The sequence below is a fragment of the Rhea americana genome, unplaced genomic scaffold (genome assembly GCF_003343005.1).
Source record: "Rhea americana isolate MKP2758 unplaced genomic scaffold, rheAme1 scaffold_241, whole genome shotgun sequence".
Classification (NCBI taxonomy): Eukaryota; Metazoa; Chordata; class Aves; order Rheiformes; family Rheidae; genus Rhea; species Rhea americana.
In genome coordinates this window covers 655,640-682,266 of record NW_028186359.1, presented here as the reverse complement: position 1 = coordinate 682,266, position 26,627 = coordinate 655,640, and the positions used below count along the sequence as shown (strand labels likewise).

General features: G+C 35.8%; 1 protein-coding gene across 4 annotated transcripts; it reads right to left on the bottom strand.

Moving 5' to 3' along the window:
- Positions 1-2,711: 2,711 nt before the first annotated feature.
- On the bottom strand, positions 2,712-26,609 carry ST7L (suppression of tumorigenicity 7 like). Of its 4 annotated transcripts, none has more exons than XM_085306571.1 (15): positions 25,683-26,609; positions 24,498-24,663; positions 23,819-23,873; positions 23,040-23,155; positions 21,373-21,451; positions 20,397-20,551; positions 19,680-19,777; positions 18,907-19,021; positions 17,014-17,086; positions 16,174-16,276; positions 12,927-13,077; positions 12,677-12,769; positions 9,620-9,678; positions 3,786-3,869; positions 3,182-3,269 (listed from the first exon to the last, which is right to left on the bottom strand). In XM_085306571.1, the coding sequence occupies exons 1-14, from the start codon at positions 25,812-25,814 to the stop codon at positions 3,816-3,818; spliced, it is 1,449 nt and encodes a 482-aa protein (XP_085162697.1). In that variant the 5' UTR covers positions 25,815-26,609; the 3' UTR covers positions 3,182-3,269; positions 3,786-3,815. The 4 variants fall into 4 exon arrangements, with proteins under 4 accessions (XP_085162696.1, XP_085162694.1, XP_085162697.1 ...); XM_085306569.1 differs by having other exon boundaries at positions 9,620-9,759; positions 25,683-26,603; XM_085306570.1 differs by lacking the exon at positions 3,786-3,869 and having other exon boundaries at positions 2,712-3,269.
- Positions 26,610-26,627: the final 18 nt, after the last annotated feature.

Sequence of the window (26,627 nt, the reverse complement as noted above, 5' to 3'; positions counted from 1 at the left end):
TGGGGCAGCCACTTCTCCAAACTTAATAATTCCTCACACAAAAAAGGTATACAAAAATACTATAGTTGACAGATAAAGGATTTGGATGTCTAAATGACATCAACTACCCAACAGCATTTGGGAACTAAACTTCCACTTCATTTAGTCAGCCAACATTAGAAAGCTCTACCTCAGTAACAACATTGCAAATCATGTTTCTGTGATATCTCCAGAGATGTACGCAGTAAAGGTCCTGACCCACAARTACATTTAGATACTTCATTACTTTAATTAAAATGAATGGTAAGATAGGGCAAATTCACACAAGAATTTAGCCACCTAACTGCCTCACAAACAATAGATTTAGTGTCTGGGATAGCATTTCCCTCTATCCTTCCTTCCTGTCTTTTTAGAGATTGTACTTATGGAACAATAACAGATTGGTAGGAAGAAATGCAGCACTCCTCTTCCTAGATATTCTGATAGAAGTGGATCTGTCATATGATGTTATGAGACAGTGTAAGTAACATTAGGAAAAAAAAAATCAAAACTCCACTCCTGCCAGCATGAATCAAAGAAACCATAATTTTCCTATTCTACAAATACTCTTATTAGCAACAGGTATACAAGTAAGCCTTGATTTTCAAGGTCTCTGACTTTCACTGACTACTTTGTATGAAAATTTGGTAAGTCTATTATACTTTTCTGCAGAAGGACTTTTACCATCCCAATGACTACAAAGTTACTTTAGAGCTTGTTTCCAGAAAATGGCAACAATCAATGCTTATTTTTCCCCAGTCACAACTGACTTGTTGTGTATACATAACTTAATTGCATGTGGACCGAAACGATATTATTATGGCACAGATCAGGTAGTGAGCTCTTGCTCTGAAGTGGTAAAGGAATGTTCCTACAAAGTATGCAGAATCCTGCTAGAAAATCATACAGAGCGCTCCTCCTTTCTCAAGAATTACTGGCACTTCTGGAAAGGCAAGAAGATTTTCATTACATAGACTGTTGCCAGCTATACTTTCAGCATAAGCCCATCCTCTTTCTGTTACTGTTATGTCAGGGGAGGACAGTGAAAGAAAGCAGCTCTTGGGATGATACATGGAGGCAGTGCTTCATTTATAACCCCACACAAATGCTGGAAAATGTTCAACTTTAAAAAGCATTAGGTTGGTTACCTTATGGGCCCCTGCGGACCAAGAAGTGAAGTTACATGAACACAACATATCTATTAATCACCAGAATGATTCCACAGTGAGAAATGGCCCCAATGGCTTACATTCAACTGGAAAGAAAGTTGAGAAAATTACCTACTAGTAGTTGGGCAACTCAAAAAATGTTGGTAGTATCTTTCCACAGGACTTCCCTCTTGACTTCTCAATGAATGCAAGTATTTTACTTGGATTAAAGCCCAGTCAACACAAAAATACAGTGGACAGCAACACTGACATCTTTACTTAAATATGCGTGTTTCCTCTTGGCCATAGTAATAAATAAGCTATATTTACAATGAGATGCATAGGTGACTATCTGTTTTACAGTCCTTCATTTAACGTGCAGATACACGTTAAAGAATAATTTCACGAATTTATTCTCAGTCTTGAGTCAAGATAGATTACAAAACAATGCAAATAGACTGAGATACCACATACTGCGTATTTTCATGTTTTATTCTGCCAAAAGCTGGAATGACCACTCCACTCCTTGCACCTGCTAACTGATCCTTTGGCTGGAAGCTTGGCAAAAGAGAGGGTACTAGAAGCTGCAACTGTACAGAAAGACAACCCTCAGAGAATCAGAATTAAGGAATATTTTATCTGTATTAATTAGAATATCCTCTCTTCCTTATGAGGCCGGCTTCCATTAAGGAACTGAATAGCTTCAGAATGAAAATCTATATCTGCTGATTGACTAAGGAACGACTTAAGATAATAAGTAAGGGATACAGTAAGCTTCCTCCATCCAGGATTCAGAAACTGCAGTCATTTAACAGCTTTCAAAGAAGCCCTCAAGGTCACAACTTACATCTCTCATTCATGAAAAAAAAGAAAATCAGTAAAGTTGAAAGACGTAAAATCCCCTTAGCCCTTAGTGTGAAGGGTAAACTTCACGTGGCTATCAAAACATATGTGAGAATCCAGAACTTTTAATATGCCCAGAATTAGCTTTATCAACAAGCCTGGGCTATTTTTATGGATTTCCACATTTTAAGAAGCCTAAGCTAATATGACTTTGCTTTCTCAATATAGAGTAGCAAACACGAATGAGAAATAGACATTTTCTCTAATGCGGGAAGAATGAAAATGGAGGTCACACCAATTACCTCAAACCACAACTGCCACAGCTATCATTTCATGTCTGCTCTAAACAAATGTTTATGGTAGGTCCACACAGCAAGTAATTCCTTTGAAGAGTGCTCCTCATCTTAGTCCTGGTATCAACATTAGTACTTTCCTTCAGACTAACACCTGAAAGCTCAGGTCTCCCAAGACTCCTATGAATATACCACAATCACTTCAGCAGTTACAGAAACCATCTCGTTTTTCAAGGTAAAGGGATTTGAAAGACAACAGATGTACAATTAAACCTAAAGAGATAATAATATAAATTAGGGGAATTTATACTATAATTCCTTGTGTAATGCAGACTCACAGGATACAGAAGAAACATTTTTGTTTGTACAGTGTCATCTATATTAAACAACTGCTTAAGAAGTCAACATATTCAATGTATTAAGAAGCAACCTTTTAATAAAGAAAGTGGAATCATACTTTACTGTTAACAAATATTTTGAAAAAGGCATATGAAATCAAGCTGAAGCCAATTATCTTCTGCATCTACAGCCGAGAAGGAAGTATCAATACTTAAAACATCCACTCAATTTGTGTTCTTTCACTTCTTACAAAGGAAGCATTAGCTTCTAGTTGTACAAGTGATTAAGAGAGCAATAAGATATTGCTCAACACAAACTATTTCCTGAGATGATTACAGGCTCTAAGGTCAAAGAAATTCATAATATTAAGCATCATTACCAACATAGAAGCCTTTGAAAGATACCATTTCGAATAACACAGCTTTCTTTGCTTCCCCCATCCATATGCCATCTAATCGTGCCCAGTGGGTGTTGGAGGTGACGCTCATGAGATCAACGGAATCAAAACTATCATGAAAAGTAGGCTCCACTCAAAACTGAAGTCAGCTGATGCCAGGGACTAGACAGCAGGAAGATCTCTGTGTTTTCCCGTTATGAAGCTGAAGGGTGAAAGAAGAGTCCCAAAGAACTACAAGAAACAGAACAAAACAACAACAAAATGAACTCAATTTCAGAAAAAGCGTAATTTTATAGGCTTAAGGTATAACCAAAGAAATTCTGCATCTTTCCTCAAGATAATACATAGCTAATTTCCCTCAGTACTGATGCCGTGAAACAGGCTTGCAAAAAATATTAACATAGATTTATATACATCAAAAACAAGAAAATCATCATCTATAGGACAACACTGAACCTCAACATCTGTCACACACGAAGCTTTACTATAGTTTAGCTATTAGTACATGGAGGCATAAAGGTTGAGACTTGCTTAAAGGTAATGAGACAACAAGAAGGCTAGGGGAACAAAACTGGACCTTAGAACTCTGCTTTAACTGCACATCTTTCTATCTGAACAGTACTAAAGCTACAAAACAGCTTCAGTAAGATTGTGATAACATGTTATAGTGTGCTACTACAAAGAAGAATCTGACTTCAAATCCAAGGCGAGTAGGTCTGGGAAGCCATGGCTCAAACCTTAACTCACCCTGCTCTGCTCAGACGGTACAGTCCACTCTCAGCTGGATGCTAGAACGCTGGGAGCGCTCACAGGCCAAAGAACTCGTAATACCTAGGCACAACCAGCATGAATTAGGATAGCAATTCTACATGCTACAACTCTTCCAACTGCTCTAAGCTCTACATCTTCAGTGTTATGCAGACTAGGAAGGAGAGTAGTGTGTTTTCTTAGTAATTCAGGCATGGATTACTTATAAGTCATTGATTTAAATGTACAAAAATTGAACGGAGAATCCAACAAGGACAGCCTATGCTTCCTGTATTCTAGATGCCATCTAAACAGTTCCAGAAAAAAAGATTAGGTTAAAACAAATAGTGCAAACTCCCCTGCACCCTCCCAACCCATCTCCCCAACTATTCAGTGGGACTCGTGTTATCCTTGTACAAGCCCCCCTTCCATGAGACAGCAATGACAGAACTCATTTACTTTGAGGGCTTTACTTTGGCCCTCCTGGCTTATATCATAACCTCAAATATTACATTAAAAAGGCTTTTAAAACATAACATTCACAACAGCGCAGGAGCTTTTCATTGCAGCTAGCTTCTTCTCTGCCTGTTTGCGTGTGGCACCTTCACATTAAGTGCATGAGTTAAGATGTAGATTAGCAAGGCAAGAAACCTTTGCCCTTGGCATCGACACTCAGCTGTGACAGGAAACTTCAGGCTTTTTTTCTGTGAAGTGTAGAACCACTCATTACACATTGGCAGGGAAGTGCACATCTCCAAACTATACACATTTTCTCTTAGATAAGCAAAAGACTCAAGTGTTTATAAATATGAAAAGTTCAGCAGCTGGCTAAAAACTTAATTCTCCAGTCTCACTTAATGAGCTTTGGGGAAAGTGGTAGGGGGATTTGCTCAGAAAGCAAAGCAGAGTGTCACAGAAAACAGGACTTGCCAGACTGGGGTCTGTTTAGTCCCATATTCTGTCCAGCACTGGCTGCTATCAGCAAAACAGCAAAAAATGCTCTAATGGGTAGCTATGGAAAAACCAGCAAGAAAAAAAAATGTTTTCTCCTAATCTTGTAATCACAAAAATTAGCCATTTTTTAATTTAATTCCCATGACTTCTTTCTTTGCTGTGAAAACATCAAGCAATCTATATCAAACATTTTGAAACAGGGATTGTCTTAGGAACTATTCCAATTTCATGCACAAGGAAGTGTTTTCAATAAGATACTGGAATACCACTGCATTTTTTTTTCACAATCATATTAACCAATAATGATGATACATTCTGGAAAATAGATACTGGAAAAAAGATATTAGACCTTATAAAATGGGATATATTTCTTATGAAGGTAAGCATATTAGCTGTTTTCAGGCACTCCTAACAAAACTGTTAACAGTGCCTGCTGTCACTCTGTATCAGTAATTTTCTTGTAGAGAAGACTTTTTGGTGTCTTTATATGATATTACAGAAAGACTTGGGCAACACTACTTTTACAAGTTTATTCATAGCTACCCAGCTCTCCATCTACGCAATTATTAAAGATTCACACCAAACACAAAAAGAATCAGATCCTTTTGTCTGCAGTTTTGACAGAAATTGTTATGTAGGACAGAATATTTTTCAGCTTACTCAGTGAACTGTATATTTTAATGTCATCTATTTTCTGTACTTCCTCCCTTTTTTATACTAATGAGAAAATCCTGAACAGCAACTGCTTAAGAAACAAAGCAATCTCAGATTATCAGTAACGGAGGGATTCTCCAGAAGATCAGAAATTGTCTGAAAAACCTGCGAGATTGAGCTCTTAACCACAACACACACACAGGGTGTGCACTCTTTTTGCAGATCGTACTATATTCTCTACTGCTGCATAGTTCATTGTCATCACCTAAAATGGCTTGCAGGGTACATCCTCCTCTAGTCAAGGAATATCAAAATGCAGGAGTCTGAGTTTCAAGAGAACTAATAAGCCACAGTTGGCTGTAGTTGGAACAGTAAATGCACTTCTGAAAATATCAGTCCCTAATGTCTGTAAACCCTTCCACCTGTATAAAACATAACTAAAATCCTTCTGGCACCTGATCCCAAGGCCCGAGAATACAACGGAAAGACTGCCATCAATTTCAAAGGGAGCTGAATCACAGTAGGTGCCAGTACTGAACACTTCTGCTGATGGTATATTGGATTGTATACATTGGAACTAGTAAATGCTTCATTGTGATTTTTGGCCACTTGGAATATTTTTAGCAATTTGCCAAGGTTTACCCTGTGATTTATTATGGAGGAAACAACCTCAAGCACTAACAAATGAAAATATGTAAACTCAGACTTTTCAAGTCAATAGAAAGGTATTCAACTTTTTAAAGCTCTTTAGAGTCACGCAACTCAATAAATACTCAGTTGCTAGAAACAGTTTGATTAAGAGACAACTCAAATGTAATCTTAGTAGTCAGAATTAAGTCATCCAGAGAGATTATAATGAAAAATTCCATATATATGATATTTTGCAATTGTTATTCCTACAAATGTGCACTAGATTTGTTCAAAATTCAGTAATTCCAATAACTTGTTGGAAATGCATTTTGCATCACTTTTTCACTAAAACCAAAAGCACTCTAAGTATCTTATTATCTTGAACTTTATCTCAATCTACCACATATAATAAAACAAAAAAAACAGTATCATAAAAAATTCTTGGAATCATGAAAAACAATTTTTAATTTGGAAAACTTAAAATATTGGAATTACCTGCAGGTATGACACCAGATAAAACAAGTGTTTTATTGCAGCATGCTTGGGAAGTGGGGGCAGGGAGTGGGAGTACAATAATCTAATAATTAGAAAAAGGAAGAATATTAGCCATTAGATTATAAATGGAAGTTAACAATAATCCTATCTAAAATAGCAGAATAGMAGAAGATGGTGTCAGCCTCAGTAGGATGATAAGGAAATCACTTATCCTTTCCATCTCAAGATGTAATTTCCACTTTTGCTGGCACTAAGCAAGCACACTGAGTGGCAGGAACTCCTTTTTCTGTACCTGCCACTGAGGTCAATTGGTTGGTAAAATTATGCAGTGATATGCATGCTTCTTGATCATCTTTTCTGCTGAACAGACATTATCTGTTCTTCCTATAGAAAATAACTAAAATAAATATGCTGTCAAATGAACAAACCCTTTTTTTCCCCCACATTCAGGCAACATGTCACTTGACATTCAAAATACCATTACGCAAAGCCAACTAACTTGCACAAAGTCTTTTTTTGGTTCAAGAAATCCAAAACTTCACCAAGCAATTCTTTGTTAGCATAACATTTGACCTTGTATCTCTTTGGAAATCATACAACTTTGCTAATGCAGTCCTTACAGAACTAATCAAGCAGATAGTTAGRCCCTAGTTACATGAACTCAGCCAATTATGAGCAGCACTGAAATTTGTCACTGGCATGTCCAACTGTATTTTCCTACATAAAGATCAACAGAACTGTGTGGAAATGGGGCCCCCACTCTCAGACCTGCATAACTTGGACACTGTAGACCAGAATCACTAATGAAGCTGATGTTTTAGGAACAATGTATTTTTAAGAAAAAACAGCTTATTTCCTAGGTCTCCATTACCTGGTGCATTAAAATAGCAAGAAAACAGAAAAACTTCCACGCTGTCTTTTGACTAGTAAAGCTTGAATAAACAACACATTGAGCATTTAGTACTCTTTAGCTAGCACTCCACTCTACCACATGGTTACGCATCCATAGTTCAATAAAGGCCAAAAGTATTACATGGYATAGTTTGAGAAGACAAGAAGCGAAGCTGTCCACACCATTTTTCACTCTTTGCTGAAGACAGGGAGTAGAGCTTTGAGAATTCAAGGAAAGCCAACAAGGTTAGAGCCATTAACATCGTTAACAGATAAGCAATGAAAAGAAACCCTAAAGAAGAAAAAGGGAGGGAGAAAAAGAAAAAAGAGCAGCACAGAAGGCATCCATTGAAACAACTGCTTCAACAGCTGACATGTATTTAAAACAGCACAGATCAAGAATTTATCAGAGCACTTTATCCAGCTAAAAAGCTTGGTTACCATTGTAAAGTCCAGTTCCATCTTGAATAGGTACTAGAATGACAGAACCAGAACAGATGTATTAACTACACTGGACACAATCCTCCATCTAGTAACTGGAACCAGTCTGGATATAAAAAACATTGGTCTAGTTTCCAAAAGGTAAGTGACAGTTAACTAATTTTTGAAGTAGCTGGCTTGGAAGTAAATGATTAATTTACAACTGTTTTTGTCAGTTTCATTCACGTAATGCTACTAGATTGCCTGCTCGGCAAGAAATCTTTCTTTCTGGGGTCCAGTTTACCTTCCTACTCATTTTTTAGAATCTCCAGTTACCAATTTATTTATTTTTTGAAGCTCTCACACTGCAATCTTCTATGGGAATAAAAATGCACATTCAACATAATGCTCATTGGAAAAGTTTCTCAAGTGTTGAAATGTTCCTCTGATACTATAAAGTGCAAATTAAAGCCATGGTATGTTTTACTAACAATTTACCTTTTTGTCAAAATATACCATTCATTTCACCCAAATTCCCATTTCAATTATCATGGAATACATTCTTATAAAGGGACATAAGGCCTACACTTCTCATAAAGAAATAACTTCATCAAAACAGGTCAAAAATGCTGCGCTTGGTAAGACAGACCCTAGCAGTGTTATGAGCAAGATAAGACTGAGTACACTGCTACATTTGCACAGCTTCAGCTGATACCTGTCTACTTACCTCTGTATCTTGGCGCACAGTCTAAACAAAAGAAAGTTCACAGACTATCACATTTAAGCCAGAAGTTCACTTCTCTACAATCCCCACTTTGAAGATACACCCTTTGTTTCTGTTACAGTAACACAGAGCATCATTAAGGATCATAATCCCTTTACAGTACAGGGACATCACCATGATGACAGAACTTGCTACACAGACCTTACACAAGCTCTAACACCTCCTGTATTAAGGAGCATTTTTTTGCTCTTTAATTAAGGATAATTAAGCATCGAGCAGACACATAGCGAGACACTGCAAACATCTGATGCATGGATGCTGGCATCTCTGATTTTTAAAAGGCAAAGATGTGAGAAATAGTGGTAAAATGGAAATACATTAAAAAATGTTAAGAGTTGTATTTGATTTCCAACTTTGATTTCATAACATGTCTTACAATAGTAATTGTAAAAATTTCCTGTAAGTATTGGAGCATCCATCACTGCTCACTGTAGAACATTCCTTTGCAAGATAACAAAAAGAAGCAGCAAGTCAAACTGCCTATAGAGAATGTGTAGAGTTCTATTTGTTAGGCACAATGTCCTCAACATGATACAAGATACAGATTTAAACAATTTCTGCCTCATAGATTTTACAATCTAAACATTCTCAGGGCTTGGATTTTAACTCCTGTTGGCTCCTGGAAAAGCCTCTTAAATCAGAATGCAAAAAAAGTTTTTTTTAAAAAAAAACTTCCAGCTTCAATTTTAAGCAGAAAAATCAAATCAATGAGATAGCAGAAACCAAAGCTGCACTGCATTTAATAGGCATTCAGGAGTAACCTGATTAAATCAGGAAAGGAAAAAAAAAAAGAAATAAAAGAAAAAAGAGAGAGAGAGAATACTACAAAAATCCCAGTCTTTTTTTGTAAGCTACAAATCCAATTCTACCAAGTGTCACACAAATCACATAGCACCTTGAGGAGCACGGGACTGACTACAGCCTCCAGCACAACAGAACACGACCTCAGAACTTCCAAAGATCCTACAAATTCTCTATGGAAGCCCCATGACAAAAAAATACTTACAGCTTTAGCAAAAATGACCATCAGCTCAGGGAACTGGTGAGTAAGAAGGGCGAGCATTGCTGAAAAGGAACATAGGCCTGCTGTGAAATGAATGAAGAATGGAAGTTCCTTCTGTGGGTAAACGGAGACTTCATGAAATGCTGAAAGGAAAACATCAAGAACATTGACATTTGATAATAAAGGACAGATTTCTGAATTTATGATATACTCAATTCTACATTTACAGAAAGCAAAAGTGTGGACTCACAACTACCGTGCAGCTCAAAACGTTAGGTCCAAGTATTTGATTCAAACTTTTTAAAAATTTTCCCCTGACATTAAATGTCTTTGCTTATTATTAACAGCCACTACAGCTTTCTCTTCCCAGTCTTCCTTTCCACTTGCATGGGATTTATTTTTAAAGCATTTCATCAGGCTTAGTTTTTGATACCTACTCTTTTAACAGGACAGAGGGAAGAGCTATAAAATTTACAAGTTGTCAAAATACACATTCCAGACAAATTATCTAGACCAATTTAAACACTTCAGGTGTTTTCAACCTTTTAAAGTATTAATTCTATTATTTAGAAGAGCATTTTTCAAGTATATCTCAGTTTTCCTGCTTCTCCTATTTTAATGGAATACTCATCCACCTTAAGTTCAGTAAATCCAAAACAATCATCAGATTGTATATGCATGCAAGGTAGCTCCATAAACTTCCCAAGGATTTCTGGTTTGTAGACTACAGTACATTTTTCAAGTAGCTAAAAGAGGAGACCTCAAAGAAAACAGCACCACAACTAGATTATAAATTCTATATATAACAGTTCCTTGCAATTTCCAATCCATGGTCATGAAACCAGAAGAAGGTGATTAGACCGCCTAAGGGGCTTGCAAATGGAGCTTTCAGCACTCCAGACACCAAAACTGATTACTAGCTGACAACCTGTCTAGTGAATTTGTAATCACTTTCAGGTTCTGAATACCTGCAGTTTTGACTTTTTATCAGTGATTCAGAAAGTTTTTTTTTTTTAATGAAAAGAAGGTTTCTTTAGACATAAGTAATTATGAAAGGGTTGCACATATTTCTTCACAAGCTGGTTTCAAATCTAAAAAAGCAAAATTCAGGGAAGCCTTTTTAGAAAACATGAAAATATAATTGTTTCATTATTTGTTTTCATTGTACTAGTTTTTCATCTTGTACTTGTATATTTTGGCTTTTAACATGCAGCAGGCTGAGGTCTGAGGAGGAAAAAGACAGTTCACCCTCCCAATTATTGTTTCTGAATGTTGGCACATTAAAAAAAAAGTTATCACTATAAAAGCAACCCCAGCAAAAATGACTTGTGCCTTTGCCTGTAAGTCATTAATGACATAGGGTTTGGTATGGTTTGGTTTTTAAATCTGTGATTATGGAACACAGCTCTGTAAAACACATTGCATTCCATGTCTAATGCCAGTCAGAGTTGTTCAATGATATCCCAGAGATTATCAGTTCACCTTCTTAACAAGTAACCAGTCCTGCTACTTTATGGTACAGTATGATAGCAATGCAATCTTCTTCACCGAGCACAGGAATGGCTGTCTACTACTGAGTAGCGCCATGCTCTCAACATAACGTAGAAACTCACCTGATTTTTAAAACAGAGAGCAACCTAAGTTAGAAAACATCACAGCAAAAGGCAACAATGTAAGTTAAGAAAGGATTTTAAGGGGGGGAGGGAGGGAGGGGGGGAGGAAGGGAGGATTCTTTCTACTCCAGTTGTTCCTACACTAAGATGTAGGATCAAATCCAAAATACATAAGGACAACTAAAAACAATTCTATATGTTCACAGCCATTCAGGAATTGTTACTAGTCAGACCAATTYAGGGTCTTTGAATCATTAATTTGGCCAACATTATTTTAAATAGATAAGTTTAAAAAATTTAGTATCAAGATTTCTCAAGGAAGTAGTGCAATAAAAGTGCTAAGATGRTATTATTTATGGGTAGTTTTATATTTAAATCGTAATAGGAACGCGTGAATGATCGTGTTGAAATATGTGCATATGTTGGTGTTTAATTATGCTGGGAAGTCTACAATTTAGGGTTAGTCACTAACCAAGGAATTCCTTGTGCAATATCCTGCATAAGTGAGAAAGGAGTAATTTAAAGCAGTCTGGGGGCAAATTTAAATTACACATTTTAAATATAACTTCAGGCATTTAAATAGAAATATGTATGTGTAGGTTTGCTTTTCCACAGCTGTGGTCTCAGTAGGTCTGCTGGTACTTTTGCAGTAGCCCTTTATAGTCCTCTGGGACGTGTGTTTCTTCATGATATAGAAGTTAACCTTAATAAGAACTCTATTAGCACATACACTTAACAGTCCAATTCTTATCTAAATTAATGTTACTTTCTCAGACATAATGAGCAAAAGTCCTAATGGTTTATTTTCAGGTTGTCTTACAAAACAAAAAACATGTAGGCTCATACTTGCGTAAAATAACCTTGAGGTAATAGGCAGTTGAAGAGCAGTTACTCTTCAGTGTCAAGTGTTAGTATAAATCTGTACAAAGATCTAAATGGATAAAAAAATACAGGAGGTGTACTATGCAGCAGATGAATATATACCAATAAATTAAATCACAGAAATCAATAAACATTCTCTCAAGCTATAGATTAACCAAGGACTTCCTTCAAGATCACAAACAGGTTCTGCCAGGTATTTGAATGTAAGACTGGAACCATGCATTCACACCTTGCTAAAAGGAAATAGCTCCTCTGCAACAGTAACCAAATCTATGACTTTTAAAAATGATTTAAAGAACCAGTGCATTTTTTTGCTCTTGAAATTGGGAAAACACATAGAAATTTTCTCCTGGAAGGATCTATTAGCTTATTACAAAATCAAGCTAACATTTATCCCCATACACATATGAAGTGCTTAAGGAACATCTGGGAGGGACATCAACAAGTAGCTGGATCCCTTTATGGGAAGCTCAAACCTGAAACCACAGTAAGGTAAATACAGAACACCACARACCAAATACTTCCTTAGGTTATGTTTTATCGTCAACGCTTAGAAACCACTTACTTGGCAACAGTTCTCTGTCCGCTGTTTCTGTACAACTTGGATACGGATAGAAAAGATGGCCTTTCTCTAACGGGTATGGGATCATCCTAAATGCTGGAAATAAGAGTGAGTGACATTAGATTCATAGCTAAACCAAGCAACCAGCTTCCCACAAAGAGAACCAATTGTGATTGAGGTGAATAAATGCAAAGAGATTAGTCTAATATCTAAAAAGAAAAGAAAGAAACATGCAACTAAAACAGATACTTACTGCCCTCCCATGTACAATGTAGCAGATTTAGAGCTCCTTCTATCCTCTTCCAGTGCTGGAGATGAAAAAAAGCATATGCTACTGCCTCGCTGTCCCCTCGTTTCAGAATATGCTCTGGAGGTAGGACTAAACTTTTCATTTCTAGCAAATACTGAAAGTAAAAGTGGAAAGCACTTTGTTACACRGAATATTCTTAAATCCTTATTAACTGCAGAAAATGAAGGATTATTTGAGGAATAACAGAGCACATCACACAGAGACTAACTTTATCTGTTGAAGAAATAGCATTCATTTGCACAGGAAAGGGAAAAGGAAAAAGAAACATTAGTGTATAAGGCTCTTAAACTGGGAGTTTCACACAGAGTATCAGGAAAAATGCATCTTCAATGAGGTAAAATGTGAACATTTTTGTAGAAGATACATAAAATATTGTRCTGCTGGTACAATACCAATGAGCTGCAAGTTTAGGCTAACAAAAACCCTGGCATTTGTATTCAGTTTTATCACTGAAACTTTCAATGGAGGAGAGGCTAAATATTTGTTAGTCCTCAAATATCAGTAGCAAATCAGAAATTGGTGATAAGCGTCAATATGCTAACGAAAGGAAAAAGAATCAAGCAAAATTCAGAAAAACATGGTTTTAATGTGGTTTTGCTGTGCCACCACAAAGTATCTCTGACCTCAGAATTTCTCAGTTTCAGCCTTCTTCCTACATGAGCAGGATATACAATGCACAGAAGAGTCAAAGGCTACAATTAATAAATTTTCCATTTCCCTTGAAATATAGGATATGCATTTTTTTAAATTGTATATTAAAAAAGAGAGGTACTCCTTTTGAATTTGGCTTTTAAAAACAGATAAATAATTTTTAGAAGCATGAAATGATGGTTCCAGCTCTAGTATTTACTTATGAGTTGTCTTCTCCTAGCATATAATGTCTCATTCAATAACAGCCAAAGTTAATCCACACCTTTGATCAATGTGGCTGGCAATTCCTTTGACTGTCTCCCAAAGTGTAAGAATGCAGCCAACTCACCGATTTATTTCAGCAGATGCCACAAACTATGAGATTATTTACTAATCCAGTTTGAGGACTTAACTTTTCCCATTCAGATTCTTGAAGGAATGTAGTTGTGCCCTGGCCAAATAAAGCACATTTACTGCCTGGCTAGGTTCTTCTTTTAGTGCCTTGGGCCTACACTCTGGAGGGTAATATTCTTGCTAATCCTCTCTAATCCTCTTCTTTTTTTTTTTTTTTTAACACAGTAAAGGATCACTCACACAGGGCTGCTGTGGGAAAATGGTCTCAAATATCTGACCTTCGACCTGACTCCTCATGCTCTCTACAGTGCCTAGTTTTCAGTTGTACTACTTAAAGAGTAAGGGAATGTAAATGCAACAGTGGTGATGAAGGTCCATTGCAAATATAGCCTCAACATAYTAATGTTAAACTCCATGCTTTGGCCGTCTCTGCACCCACATGTTACCACACGAACAGAAAAAAAATCCAGGATCTGAAAGATTTTAATATCCTTTTTATAACCATAAAATGGACAAGGCATTACTATGAAATTTTTCTTTTTCTTAAATCTGGAAATAAAAAAGTCTTTTTACCCAGTTAAAATTTGTAAGATATTCAGAACATGATTGGAAAAGAATATTTTGCACATTATCAAAATGTAGCTACAGATCTCCCAATTGAAATGGTTTAAAAGYATCATTTTGTAGCTCCATAAAATGCTTTCCCCTAACTTGTCAAACAAAAGCCATCCTTGTAAAAGTATAACTCAGGGCAAAAAGAAATAAACATTATTTTTATTTTCCTTATGCAAAACGATGTTATCTGCAAAGACAATCACTTTCATTAGACACAAGAACAAAGAGATTTATACTTCACATATTCATTCATTTTTAGTCCAGAGGAAAGGACAGACTGCAAATTTATAAACTAGATTTTCTTCCCCACTAGTCCATCATAATGTATTGGGCAAGTTACTTCACTTTTTTGTGCTCTTCCTGTCCTCTTCTTTTCTTGTTTGACTATGAATATTTTACAGTCCATACTCTAGGTAGCCAGCAACAGTAAAATTCTGCCTGGCAGTTTTATCAACTGGTGTTTCAAGGAGGTATTGTAATAAAAAACTATGAAGAAATCTGGATATGTAAATAATTAGAAGAGAAGATCAAAGTATGGAAAGTTAGAATCAGTTTCCTGATTGTCTGTAAAACAAATTTTGCAAGCAGACTGTCTGAAATGGGATCTAACTTCTTAGAAAAGGTACATGAGGCTCCTGAAACAACTAAAGGATACACAAAACAAAAGAACTTTTAGATAATGATAATGCGTTATAATCTTCTTCCCCTAAAGGCAGAGAGTAAAGAAAAATCTGTCTGAGACTGTCTGAAATGAACTTGCTACGCTCTTGATCAGTCATGCAAACAAGCAGCAATTTCTCCCAGCAATTAGCTTTCTCAGTGCACATTCTATTAGATTGGACAGGCAGACAGAATAGAGTGGTCGGATAATTCAAGCCTTCACAGCAATAGTCATTTGGACTCCATGATTATTTGCAGAGGATTATGTCCAGAACTAAGCCAACTTTCTACATTCAAGACTTCAAAATGAATGCATCACCAATACTAGCACAGTTAAAAAAAAAAAATCAAGAAAAGATTTTATTTTCACACAACGCTTAGTGGAATCTATTACTTTGGCTAGTTCAAGTAATGGCAGACATTAAATTAGAGCATGTAACAGTACAGATTCTTAATCTTGTCTACATAGGGATGAAGAAAATAAGTGACAGTAGATCTTTCAATAACTGGAGTTCTGGAGACATGCTTTAAATACAATAGAAAGAAGTATTTTGAAGTATTATGGGTAGTTATTGTCTGGATAATTTAATTTGGCTTCAGGGATTTGAAAGATTTAAATTGGTATTTATTAATACTTAGTTTAGCCAGCAAAGGGCCTTCAGTAATACATTACTGAATTTTCCAGCAAGTCAGAAAATTTTAACTTGCATTTAAACTTTTTTGTAACAAAACTACTGAATATTGCTAATTATGAACAACTAATTTAGTTACAAACAACATTTATGATATAAACAAACCAAAGGTTGGAGTGTTGGAGTTACAACCAACTTCAAAAAAAGCACAGGGCTAGAAAGGCTCAAACSACAGGACAGTAAGATGACTTACTTCAGAAGAAGATAAAATAGCCCAACAGGAAATAAAATACTCTTACCTTTGGAACATGAGGGTTAAATTCCACAGCTCTGTGAATYGCTTCCACAGCATTAATTTCTGCTGTACTAAGCCCTCTTTTGGAGGCAGTTTCAGGGGAGAACCTGAAGAGAAAACCCATGCAGAACAAAGTTGATAAAATGCTAATCAGTTATTTGTTTAAGGCTGAAACTCATTAAGAATTGACTGACTTATCAGAAATGARAAATAAACCCKTCTACCAAACAAATGCAAAGGCTARTTCAGGTATCTTGACTGCCATCCAYGCCAATATGACAAAGATTTGTTAACATTTTAGAAACTTCATACCAATCATCTATGGTAGAGTTCTCAGTCTTTTGTAAGTTTGTTGCAACATGACTTTCTAARAAGGAAAAGCTAGAATCACCCAAGGGAAAATAAATAAATAAATAAATAAAATCAGGAAAAGACAAATGCCAATATGAATTTCCATAAATATCAAGCACCTAACCCATATATACACACACAAAACTGCTGAACATCACAGCAAAAGACTGAAAATTATAGAAAAGTACATGCGTGGAACACATGCTTTTGGATACCATCTTTACCTGTATTAATGTTACAGATGTTTATTTTTAATTATTTTCAACTATCCTGGATTTTACACAAAGAACATACTATTTGTCCATAAAGTTTGCTTTTCAAGAGAAAAGTAAAACAATAAAAATTATTGGAAGAACTTTATATAAATATACAGCTATTGTTTTTAGAAATGTAAGTGCTACATGTTGGATTTAGATTTTTTTTTTAATCCATACTTTATAGCATAATCCAAGATTAGCCACAAACCACTGTTTTCACAAGTGGGCTTGCTTACCTTTCTGAAACAGCTCTGGCTTTTAATAGGGCCGCTGTGTAACATATTGCTGCTGATTTTGGAAGGCTAATATCTATGATAAAATAAAATAATTAAACTGTAACATCTAAACGTAAGACAAACATTTTAAATCTATTTTCTTTGAGCTTAAAGATTTTATTTGGGTATACCAAACAATACATGTCACATCTGGAACATTTCAGCTATGATTAGAAGCCCTGAAATTCTTAGTCATCAAGCAATCTTCTGATGACCAGTCAGTCTCAGATCAAAAACTCGGAGTTGCAGTTAAGCTGGAAGGAGTAATTCTTTCTTCTAAACATACTAAGACACTGAAACTGGATTTAAAGAGAAATGCATGCATAAATAGACATTTAAGAACAAAGTACTTTCCCTGTATTCAATCATGAAGGTTTAAAATGAGCTTTAAATCTTCACCTGATTTTGCGACTGTATACAAACATGGAGTTTTACAAAATACTGAAATACTGATTAGAAGCCRACCAAAAAAAAAAATACATGACCGACAAGTAGATGTTTTTTAAAATGAAAATGCAACTTTCCTTCTTTTCCAGTTTAATGGGAGAAGTATCTGTTAGTTGGATGCTTTGTAAAATAGCTTCTGAGGCTAAGTTTCAGCTGACAATTATAGATTAGAAGGTTAGCACTCCACAGTACAAGTTTACTTTAAAAGCAGACAAAGCCTGGGGTCTCATTCCCAGATATCATGTTGTGTATAGTCATATAGCTCTTGGGTATTTTTGTAAATCCCATCCTCACCTTGTCCATCACCTAACAGAAGACTGGTTGTCATGTCAAGTAAAACACTAGGAGGCGACAGAAAGTTTGAAGCTCTCAGTAATTTTTCCAGATGCTTAGGGGCGTCTGGTGGGGGAGAGGGGAAGGACAGCTCCCTTTTCTTGATGAAAAAGTCACAATTTCTGACATTAATATAAAGACATCCTAGCAAAAGAGCAAATGCTTTTGTTAAACTAATAAAACCCCATAGGGCAGGCATGTATGGACAAATAATACAAGCACACAACTGAAGTGGCCACACACAGGGGCACAGGATTTTGGCAAGAACAACATACTTCCTATTCCCTGAAGCAACGAAGAACAGAGACAAAACAAGGAACACGCTGATTTCTCAAGGGCATGGAACACTTGCTACAAAATACTGCTTTTACATCCCTCCATTCTGAAGATGATTGAAGGGACAGTTTTGGCAGCAGCACTTGGTAAACTAATGACCTGGGCATTAGCTACGTGGCAAAACTCCGGGGACAAGTACCTACCTATTTCATTAACGTTTATCTAGACCTGTGCAATATCTGAAACATTCCAATTCAGACAGATAATGAAAGCAAACTACTGCCATTTAAGAGAGCAAAGCTTGCACACCACTAATCTTTGGCAAGCAGACTCAGTACTACAGAATTATCAGACCAAGATCAGAGGATGGCAGAAGGGAAGACTATCTTTTTCAACCTATTTACATTAAATACTTTAAGGGGGCTATGTGACAACCGAGAAAGTCTGATGAAACTATTCATAATCAGGGATCTAGAAGAGATTGAAAAAAAAAAATCCCTGAGCAGAGGAAAAGTGAACTTCAAGATCTGTCGGTGGATTAGTGGTAACTTAAGAACATAACACTTAATTCATATATAATTTAGCTTGCCTAAATTCAGATAACTCCATCTGAGCTCATCATTTTAAACAGAAAAAGTTGACTCATGATCTGAAAGTGCCTTTTTGAGGGTGATGAGAGGAATCTAGCCAGCTAGCTCAAACATTGCTAGATACTTGGCTTTTGGACACATATACTTTGCCCCCTCACCTACACAATTATACAAAAGTGTCAGTATTTTTCCAATAGACATCACTTACCATCATACTTTGCTAGAACTGCCTGGACATCTGCATAAGCTTGTAATTCCAACAATGCCTCCAGGAGGTTTTCATGAATATTCAGCATGCTAAGAAGTGGAAACTCTTTCATTAACTGCAAATCATTAAAGAGAAATAAATTAGGCACAATTATATAGTATTTTATTTGAACTCCCGAAACACTTAGGCAAAAATAATACAATAATTTAAGCTTTTTCAATGCTTTGTTCTTTTGCAGTGTTAAAAAACGGCAGGTAACCAAAAGTACTGGACCATCCCTAACTTAAAGAGGTCACTTTTTCTGCCAGCATTCATCTACTGGAAAACAATTATACTTAGGTGTTCATACATCATACTTTCAGCTCAAATGGGCATGTTTCCCCCAGTGGGCTGGTTTGGTCAGTATATTTGTTGTGTAATAATAACTTACGATACACCTTGGGCAAGCAAAAGATAAGACTGAAATACAATGAAGTACAAAGTTTGGCTATTTTGACAATTTAGTCATTGAGCCAAGCATAAAGCAAACTGGACAACAAAACTGTGAACATATGCCATTATATAATATGAACACTTAACTTCCAGATACARGAACTAAAATATTGTCATTGTAATTCCCCCAGAAAATAAATCCATCGTGATGTGCAAATCTCACTGGGAAATAATTCAATTAGACTTACTATGATGCCTAGAAAGGGAGTTTTACATCATCATTTTGGACAATGTGACAGAAAAACACCAGGAGTTGCTCAMACTTCTTTTAAATTACTTACATCTCTCATCATTTTTACAGCCTCTCTTATTCTCCCAAGTTTTCTTGCACACATAGCTAGCCTCCTTTTCACATACACCAGTACATTGGTGTCTCTTCCTGATTAAAAAGCAAAACGAAAATATTAATCCATCARTTACAATCCTTTAAAAAAAAAAAACATGAATACACATTCTAATAGGAATATTTCAAAGTAGCCAATCTAAGTGCAATTGACTGTAGAACCAAAATAGTAAAGATACTTTCAGGATTGCTGTCATCATCTTTTGTGCATCTCTAAAACAAAGACATACAAATCTCCCTCTCAAAAAAACAAAACCAAACAAAACCATACAACCTGTTCTTCCCTAACCATGTGTATGTAACATGTAAATAACTACTAGTGCTGTCTCAACCAAAGCCCATCTAGACCAATGTCAGCAATTCCTTTTAACAAGATTAAACGGCAAAAAAACTTAGACTTTTTTTCCCCAAAATATTGGCTAGAATAAAAGAAGCCTAAACAATACAACTTATGATAAATACACAGCATAACTACCACTTTCTATACTTATTCAGGTACGACAAAAGATCATACAGCATGTCATGCTAAGCATAGCTAAAATAGTAAGAACTGCTTCACTGATTTGGGAATCAAACTCAAATCACTAATCATAGCTTTCATTTTACTTTGCTGCTGAAAAAGAAGTGTTTGTTTATCTGATTCAAAAGTGCTTACTCAGCTGTGCTTCATGCTGGGGACTTTGGGAATGGCAATTTTGAGACTTTCTGTAAATTGTTTCTCCTGCTTTCAGAGCCTGTTTAAAATACTTCTCAGCATCTACAATAGTTGTTGCTTCTTCCTCAGCCAGAAGAACATAGGCAGTTGCACAGCTGTAATAGGGGAAAAAAGACACAAATTATACTGAGGGACTTAAAGCTTAACATTTTTGAATAAGTGTAAAAAGCTTCAGAATTAGGGAGCTTTCGCATATGTTTAGTATCTAAGCATTGACAACAGCGAACTGCTGTACCGTAATATTCACTGCTTATGTCCAAATGGTGAATACTAGGAAAACAGAAACCTTTTCAGTTTTAAGACAAAATAAACATTCTGAGAAAAAAAAGGTTATAACTGTTTGTAAAATTATTTTCCATTAAATACTTAAAATGCTGTGATAACTGTGTGAAAGTTCTTTCTGTTCAGTTTGTTTTTCTAAAACAAGAAGGTGAACCTTTTTACACAAAAAGGACCAAATTACAAACCAAAAAATTTTACTTACTTCTGCAATCAATTTTGTTTTGTATTACACAATTATATTTAAAACCCTAAGAAAAACATCCTATGTGAACTCTAAACACAGTACTATCATAATGCCATTCCTGATAAACCTAGATTTTCATATTCAGTTTAGTTTGTTCCACCTCAGCATGAGTTTTCCTGTGTTATTGCTAGTGATATAAAGATTAAAAAAAAAAATTCTAAGAAAAAGGGAGAACAAAAGCTACTTTTTCTAAAGCATAGTTCAATMCTTCAGTGTAACTGACAGCCACATGTATAATTCTCATATTCACAAAAATCCCCTTTAAAATATTTGGAAATTTCTCTTGCTAATTCTAAATATTTAGGACAAGAAACTGATACTGTGGTCAACATCATGTCATTTAATCTTTTACACTGGAAATAAAGAAAATTAACTTTTATCTAAACTTACTCATTGTTCAATTCTAAAGCTTGATAAGCTGCTTTAATCCGGGCTTGAGGGTTTCTCTCTCTCCATGCTTTCTGCATAACTGTTGCAAAAAAGATTTAAAAGGCTGGTGAGACACAAAAATGCAGGAAAACACCTAGTTAGCCAATCAGAAAAGCTGAGGCAATATTGGCTGTTTATGTTTCAAGTCTACCAGACTAACATTCACTTTCATTTTGCAAATTCACCTTTGCTAAACAACTGCTATAGGGAAGAGTACACAAGTACTTTTAATTCCAGCAGGAACTTCTACTATAAGCAGCAGAATCTTGCAATATCTGATGTTGTCACAAATTTAATCCAAGATAGCAATACCAAAAGGAATATTATTCATTGACCATTTAAGAACTCCTAAACTGAAACAAAAGGCAGTTTACATAACCAGGCAGATGTACAGTTTCTAAATCRCTACAGATTTCTGGAAACATTTCACAAGGCTTGTTGAAAGCTTGGCAGCAGCAATTGTTAAACACAGGTTCTTGCACAGACCTGCACAGAATTTTAACTTAAGCTTTCAAACAGAACTTCAAAGAAAGTTGATATAGTAAGATATGTGTTACACAGTTATTGTTTCATACTTCAGTGTTTGGACAACTACCAGATCATAAARGGTTAAACTATTTCTTTTTAAATTTACAAAACATGTTTGAGTGGCATAACATGGCAAAGCCAGTTCAATATAGAATATAATCCTTTATCTTATTAAAAGGTGTTCYAGAAAGTAATTAAAAACAAAGGATGAAATCTAACTATTTAAAAGGTTGAATTAAAACTCAAATTCAAAATCAGTCAGATAGAAAGCAAAGAGTTCAGTGAAGCATCTCTACATCCTTTTCCATATGTTTCTACTAGAGAAAAGTGGGATCCCAAACCGGGAGCCAACTTTAACAGAAGAAAGACAGTTTACTTACAGCTACCATTTTCTAGACAGAATTAAYAACTTTCACACAAAATAACAGCTCTGAAAGAACTCCAGAACATTACATTCATGGAATTAAATATCTGGCCTATCTCAAGTATGATAAGAAAACTGAAGAACCTATGCATGTTTCTTTTGGAACAAAACTTTCTGCTGTCCAGCAAGAGTAACGTGGAAAAAAACGTTCAAGTTTTCTTTTGGAAACAAAATATTAGTCTTGGCTTAGTAAGCGAGACAATACACTCCATTTGTGAAGCAAAAACACATCAAACATGTCACAGCTAGCTGACAAGTAATGCTTCCGGAACTTGACAAATTGGTAATAGCACCTAGTCTGACAATAACCAGGTTGAGTACATTTTCTGCACTCAACATTTGGAATGCTATGATAAAATCATGGAGACAGCACTGCTCGTCAATAATATTTTTAAAGGAGACCGGTGCATTGCTTGTGAAGAGTAAGTTTTCAGTATCATATTGTTAATTAATAAGCGTGAGATCTTAAAATATTTCAGGACCCTAATACACAATCACCTTTAAAACCAATAGAGACAGCACAATGTAAAAGAACATCTATTCAAACACCTATGTAGAAAGAAAGGCTATTATTTCACAAAATATTTCATATTGTAGCTTGTGCTACGCTGATGTGTATTAAAAATACCCACTTTGCACATTCCACATACATATCTCTTACATACATCATTGGTACCTGTATCTGAAGGCCGAAGGGCATCTGTATCGCATGTGAAAAAGTTTTGATGATCTTGAGCAGACAAATTCATGTCATAATACGTAAGAGGCTCCTTCCCAGTCACCCACATGTATCTTTAACATGAGAAATTTCAGTCAGACGAGCTGCTAATAAATGCTATTGCTGATACTAAAGAGGATAGCTGATGTGCTTAACAGACAGTTACGTTTAGTGCAGAAACCTTATTAGTAAGGAGTGGGCTACTAACCAGAAGTTTTCAAGCACTACTGCTACATAATCTGTACAGGCTGCCAGAAGGCTTCCTGCAGAGGAAAAAAAAAATCTTTTTGCTATGTTCTAAATGACTGGAGAACTGGCTAAAAAGCACCTTTTCCTATGAAACAGTATGGCGACTTACAGCACAGCTATATTACTTTAAAAAGTGAGATTTCAGATGTAGAATCACTGCTTCATCTGAATAAAATAACTCAACAGGTATGAGACCATTATTTTCCTAGTGTTTTCCAAAAAGAAGAACAAAATAAATCCAGCATCCAAATTTTACCCTGAAAATCTGGTGATGTTTATAGTAATATTTGCATTCTTAACATTGAAACTGTCAAAATCTGGACAGATGCTTTTGAAACCCAGGATTGGCATCAATCCAAACTTCATCCCTACAATCTTGTAGGTCTTATTGTCTCCCAATAGTATTATTGTAAGCTCTGGGAACACAACATAAATACGTTCCAGATTAATTTTAAAACTATGCAATGAAAAAATAAGATTATTAATACCTGCTATATTCTGCTCCTCTGAAAAGATTCAGAGGATTTCGCCACACTTTGCACTCTGAAAATGATTTAAAAAAAAATGTAAGTACTTTCTGAATTAAAAGCACAAGAAATACTGCCATGACATTAAAATATAGTAACTATACAGTTTTACTTCAACAACAAATCCCACAACTGGTTTTAATCTAAGATTTATACAGTTTCATCTCAACTATGATTTTTATACATATATATATATATATATACATATATATATACACACACATACACACACACACACACACACATATACATATAAAATTTTTCCCTATGGATTTTTTTTCCCCTCAGCATTTCCATCACACAAAAGCACACGGTGGAAAAATTAAACACTGCCGTCCACATTCATACAATGTTTATCTTGCACACATTTAGAATAGCAAAAATCCATTCTTACTGAAACAGTTCTAGCTAAATGTGTAACATATTTTCAAAATGGTGTCTTTAATAATGAATGTTCTAGGTTAATGATACTATGTAATGTATTATGTATCACTTAATTTCTTTCATCACTATTAATAAAACACATTGGTAAAATGTAGGCCTTTCTCCAGAATCAAAACCATTCAAAAGAAAAATAAATTCACTTGAACAAGGCCTTCTTGAAACTCAATGAAAACCATAGGGACACAATAACAGTCACCTGGCATATTCTGCCTGTTTGTCTCATTCTCTCCACTGTTAGCTGAGAATGCTACTGGTGCTGGAGGGCTGTTCTCTACTCCACCAATGAGGGGCCTCAAATGACTCACAGATACCTGCTCAATGAAAGATGTGCCATATTTTCGGAAATGCCACCATTCAAATACCTGTCACAAGAGTAAAGAAGCACCAGAAATTTCCTTAGGTAACACTCTCCCAATATAAACATAACAAACGAAAAGCAAACTGTGAACAGCAAAGATAGCCCCCTACAAATGACTGTAGACAGAACTTATCTACATACAAATTAACATCTATTAACTGTTTCATGTCTGCCCTGTCACGCAAGATTTCCCACATAACATGAAAGAGATCAAAAAAAGTAAACTTTTCATCAAACATATGTTTGTTCCCCCCTCCTCGAGTTATTAAGTTAAATTCTAAACTCTTTCAGAAGGTGCCTGAATCATTTAATACCAAGTCTGCAGTATAGGGAAATTAGACATAGAGGCAAGAATCACATGCTGGGTTTAGATTTTTCATTTTACAAAATTAATCTAAAAAATAAAGCACAAAATGGTTAGTTAAACTGAGATGTTCTGCCAGTMAAACTTCTAAAAGCGATGTTTTAAGCAACAGTAATCTAGTTCACTTACTAGAAATTTTGGATCAAAAGCACTCTGTCTTTCTCTTTTAGGCTATTAAAAGCATCTACATATTACAGTCCTCAAGAACTATACTACATTGTCAACCCTGGATCAACTTATGCGAGTACTTCCATTAGCCTGCAGAAATAAGTCATGTTCAAACAAATGGTATTCCTTGTTAAGAAACATTACTACAAATAGCTGCAGACCAAAACCCACTTTTCTTTTAAGAATATATTTTGCATAGTTTTCATATATATATATGTATGTATGTACATATGCATATATACACATACACACAAAAATCTTAAAATAAGCCTAAAACAGGCACAGGTTACTTAGACTTATTGAAGCACATCAGATACGTAGTAAGAGAGTGCTTATAATATACCAGAAGAGATACYAAACAGTAAGTTCCTTTGTAGTACAAAGGCACCCTCTAGAGTCTGTTCAAAAACAACAAAAAAAAGTTAAAAAGTTGTAAAATAAAAAAAAAAAAAGGAGGGGGGGGGGAAGGAGAGGAGAAGTGGGCTACTTACAAATATCAGTCCAGAAATAAAAGATGAAGTCACAGTAAGCGCAAAGTAGAATTTTGGTGTCAAAGTGCTTAAGAATACAGTCACTGTTAAAAGAAACAAAACCAAAAAGTTTATAAACAGAATCAAAAACATAAATAACTTTTTTTAAAAACAATACTGTATAAAATACTATGCAAACATATAATGCAACATAGCCTTAGTGACTTTATAGATTATGTTTATTTTGTTAGAGAATCCTTTTCATCTGTCACCTTCTTGTCAGTACTGTCTTTAACATTAGTTAGGTTATATATGCTACTTAAAACCTCTGTTCGAACTCCTGGATAAAATATACTATGATTTCAACTATCTGCATGGCTGGTGAATAACAACAAGTCATTTTAATGTATTATTTTGTATTAATCTAAAACTGAAAGTTACTGTTTGGATATTAAGTTTCTATTCAGTGTTAACACGGACACTGCGGAAGTTTACTTTTTAGAAGAGCATATTGTTGTGCAATACTAGAACAAAGATATAACAAAAAGTGAACCAAAAATATTATATTGTTGTRCAGTACGATGTATTAGCACACCACATCTTCTATATTGTACAAAGATTCTCTTTCCTGGTATTTACAGGAAGAAGATGCAGTTTTCTATCGCCGCTCTGGCCGTGTTTTCTAGCTAGAACTACCGATGCCTTTTTCCRCCGGCTCTCCCAAGCTCTAACGCAGGCTAGCAGCGGGGGAAGAGGCGGCAGAAACCTAGCAGCGCAGGGCACCACCAACCGGGCACCACCCGGCCGCGCCGGGCTTGCCGCAGCCAGCCGCGGCGGCTGCGAGCGGAGCTGCGCGGCGTTACGCGGCTGCAGACCCCCTGCGGGCCGAGGGGCAGCGAGCCGGTTTACACCGCGGCCCGGCCCGGCCCGGCCCGGCGCGCCGCGCCGCGCCTCACCGGCCGCCAG